This window comes from Sinocyclocheilus rhinocerous, unplaced genomic scaffold (assembly GCF_001515625.1).
Source record: "Sinocyclocheilus rhinocerous isolate Xijiao unplaced genomic scaffold, SAMN03320098_v1.1 scaffold1074, whole genome shotgun sequence".
In the NCBI taxonomy this organism is placed as follows: Eukaryota; Metazoa; Chordata; class Actinopteri; order Cypriniformes; family Cyprinidae; genus Sinocyclocheilus; species Sinocyclocheilus rhinocerous.
This window is the reverse complement of record NW_015642525.1, coordinates 267,514-268,524: the sequence shown is the minus strand read 5'-3', so window position 1 is coordinate 268,524 and position 1,011 is coordinate 267,514. Positions and strand designations below refer to the sequence as shown.

The window sequence follows — 1,011 nt, the reverse complement described above, 5'->3', positions numbered from 1 at the left end:
TGTCAGCAGTGTACCTAGCTGTTGAACAATGGCAAGAATTTGGTGTACTGTTCAGTTTCTGGGGCTTTGTGTGTGGTTTTGTGCTTTCTGTCGTGCTGTTCCAAAGTGGAGTAATCTGCTCCAGAACCCTCAAGCTCTGATGATTCAGCAAACTGACCAGCGGTTTCAGCAGCCAGTTCAACAACAAACTAACCAGCAGTTTCAGCTTCAGAAGCCAGTGGCGCAGACAGAGCCCCTTGATAAATGTGCTGTAGCTGATTATGAGCAGATCCAATGTGGACAACCTGGGATCAGTGGTGCTGAGTGTGAAGCCATCAACTGCTGCTTTAAAAGACAGCAGTGTTACTATGGGAGGGCAGGTAAGCGTTCTCAATATTATTCTGTTCCTGTTAAACTGATTATCAGCACAAACCTTCCCTTGTACCTTGTTCCAGTGACTGTCCAGTGTATTAGAGATGGTCAGTTTGTGGTAGTGGTGTCTAGAGACGTTACTCTGCCTCGACTGAGTCTGGATTCGGTTCGTCTACTGGATGGAAACCACCCACCTTGCGCTCCTGTGGAGTCCACACCTTACTTTGTTATATACCAGTTCCCTGTGACCGCATGTGGCACGAGCATGATGGTGAGCAGCTGCTTCTGGTTTTATTCTGCATTGCTTATGATGGACCGTATGCCAACAGTGTTGCTATTCACAGGAGGACAGTGGATATGTGGTGTATGAGAACAGAATGACCTCCTCATATGAAGTGGGGATTGGACCGTTTGGTTCCATCACAAGGGACAGTCATTTTGAGTAAGTGATCTATGACTTGGTGTGAATGTTATTCTCTGATAAATGCTACAAGCTCACCATCTGTTGTCCAGGCTTCTCTTCCAGTGTAGGTACTCTGGAACTTCTGTGGAAGCTCTGGTTGTGGAGGTCAACTCTGTTCCTCCACCTCCACCAGTAGCTGCTCCTGGACCTCTCAGGGTGGAGCTCAGACTGGCCAATGGCCAATGTGTCACCAAAGG

At 47.8% G+C, this 1,011-nt stretch overlaps 1 protein-coding gene across 1 annotated transcript in view; it reads left to right on the top strand.

Moving 5' to 3' along the window:
• Positions 1-1,011, top strand: part of LOC107756058 (zona pellucida sperm-binding protein 4-like) — a 3,265-nt gene continuing 2,254 nt past the window's right edge. The window contains exons 1-3 of the mRNA XM_016573034.1: positions 1-359; positions 435-622; positions 696-793. Coding sequence (XP_016428520.1) covers positions 29-359; positions 435-622; positions 696-793 — 617 coding nt within the window. The 5' untranslated portion in view covers positions 1-28. The remainder of the gene's footprint in view (positions 360-434; positions 623-695; positions 794-1,011) is intronic.